This window comes from Rhagoletis zephyria, unplaced genomic scaffold (genome assembly GCF_001687245.7).
Source record: "Rhagoletis zephyria isolate East Lansing unplaced genomic scaffold, Rhagoletis_zephyria_1.1 Rzeph_scaffold_35897, whole genome shotgun sequence".
Classification (NCBI taxonomy): Eukaryota; Metazoa; Arthropoda; class Insecta; order Diptera; family Tephritidae; genus Rhagoletis; species Rhagoletis zephyria.
This window is the reverse complement of record NW_016192952.1, coordinates 1,884-3,356: the sequence shown is the minus strand read 5'-3', so window position 1 is coordinate 3,356 and position 1,473 is coordinate 1,884. Positions and strand designations below refer to the sequence as shown.

The 1,473-nt window shown below is 46.3% G+C and overlaps 1 protein-coding gene across 1 annotated transcript; it reads right to left on the bottom strand.

The window, feature by feature from the left end:
- Positions 1-659: 659 nt before the first annotated feature.
- Positions 660-1,232, bottom strand: LOC108354428 (sodium/potassium-transporting ATPase subunit alpha-3-like; the record flags this gene model as incomplete). The annotated part of the gene is made up of 3 exons (XM_017605618.1): positions 1,144-1,232; positions 859-910; positions 660-790 (listed from the first exon to the last, which is right to left on the bottom strand). Coding segments are annotated over exons 1-3 (272 nt in total), but the record flags the coding sequence as incomplete, so codon positions are not given.
- Positions 1,233-1,473: the final 241 nt, after the last annotated feature.

Sequence of the window (1,473 nt, the reverse complement as noted above, 5' to 3'; positions counted from 1 at the left end):
GTACGTCGCCAAAATGGTCAAACAGGGGAGAATGTAAAAGAAGTGATTTTTCAATTATTTTTTTAAATTAAAAAAAATTATCTTTATGTGTAATGCACTAGTTATTACTAGAACACTAATAGTAACATATTCCCGCCACTAATGAGTTTGGCCACCTGCGTATGACTAGCTTTCGCAGCTCCTCGAGCACCAGAATGAGCACAAAGTACGGAGCGGAGATCAGCCACCAGGGAAGTCTGAAAATGTCGAGAAAAGCACTTTACGCTAAACTAAACATTTGACAACAACTTGCACCTACTTGATCGGGTACATCTGCACCAGGTACTGAAAGATCGGGTAGTAGGAGAGAAAGGCGCACGCAAAGAGCAGGAAAAAAACGGAAAAGTTGATCATGGTGTTACTGTGGCCGGTTTTGGGTAAGTCACAGGCCACAAAATCATTGTCGCCCACGTTTTTTAAAAATAGAAAAAAAGAAAATCAATTTAAGATAGAAAAGAGTGTGTCATCTTAATTAAATTAAATTTTCTAAGAACTCGTTGATGCTTTGTTGAACTGTTATTTTTAGCCTCTTGTTTAACAATTGAAAAAAAAGTTAAACAAATAAAGAAGAAAAAAAAGAAAGAAAAAGTGCGAGTACAAAAGTCTCCTCGCCCTCTTACCTAAAAATTTGCCCCAGGATAGAGTCTCGCCGCGTGCGACAGGAGTAGAGGACGGCGATGCGACAGAGGACGACGGTGATGAAGTAGATGGTGTGACAGGTGAACTCCAGCTCGGAGCGCTGCTGATAGGTCTGTGATAGGATACAAAGTGATATACACATTTTTCAAACATTTTTATCCACCCACTCCCTCTTCTTACCCACTCCTGGCCGTAGTCATCCTCGTAGTCGTTCACCGCCGCCGAGTACCACCTGGGGGCAATGAAAAATAAAGACGAGGGGTGAAAGCCCATCTGCGCCATTACCACAAAGTAAGAGAAGGTGCCGCCCAGAAACTGGATCGCCCCGTAGAAGCACAGCGACATGATGATGGTACTAAATTGTAGAGAAAAATGTCAAAAAAGTTCAAAAACTCCCAAACTTCTTATTCCAAAAGCAAACCACACACGTACTCACAACTGACCACCCGCTCCCGGCGAAGGTACCTCGGCCGCTCCAGCATCACATGTCCCTCTGCGCCCTCATAACCGAGCGCAATGGGCGGAAAGTTGTCCGCCACCAAATCTATAGCCATTATGGTAATGGAACTAGCCATCTTGGGCATGCCCACGGTAAAGGCAAGCACGTAGGGGAGCAGCTCCACCGGCTTGCTGCTCAGCGTGTAGCAGAGGGACTTCTTCATGTTGTCAAACAGTACCCGACCCTCCTCGATGCCGTGCACTATGGAGGCGAAGTTGTCGTCGAGGAGGACGACGTCGCAGTTGGCCTTGCAGATGTCCGCCCCGTACTGGCCGAGGGCGATGCGCACCGAGGCC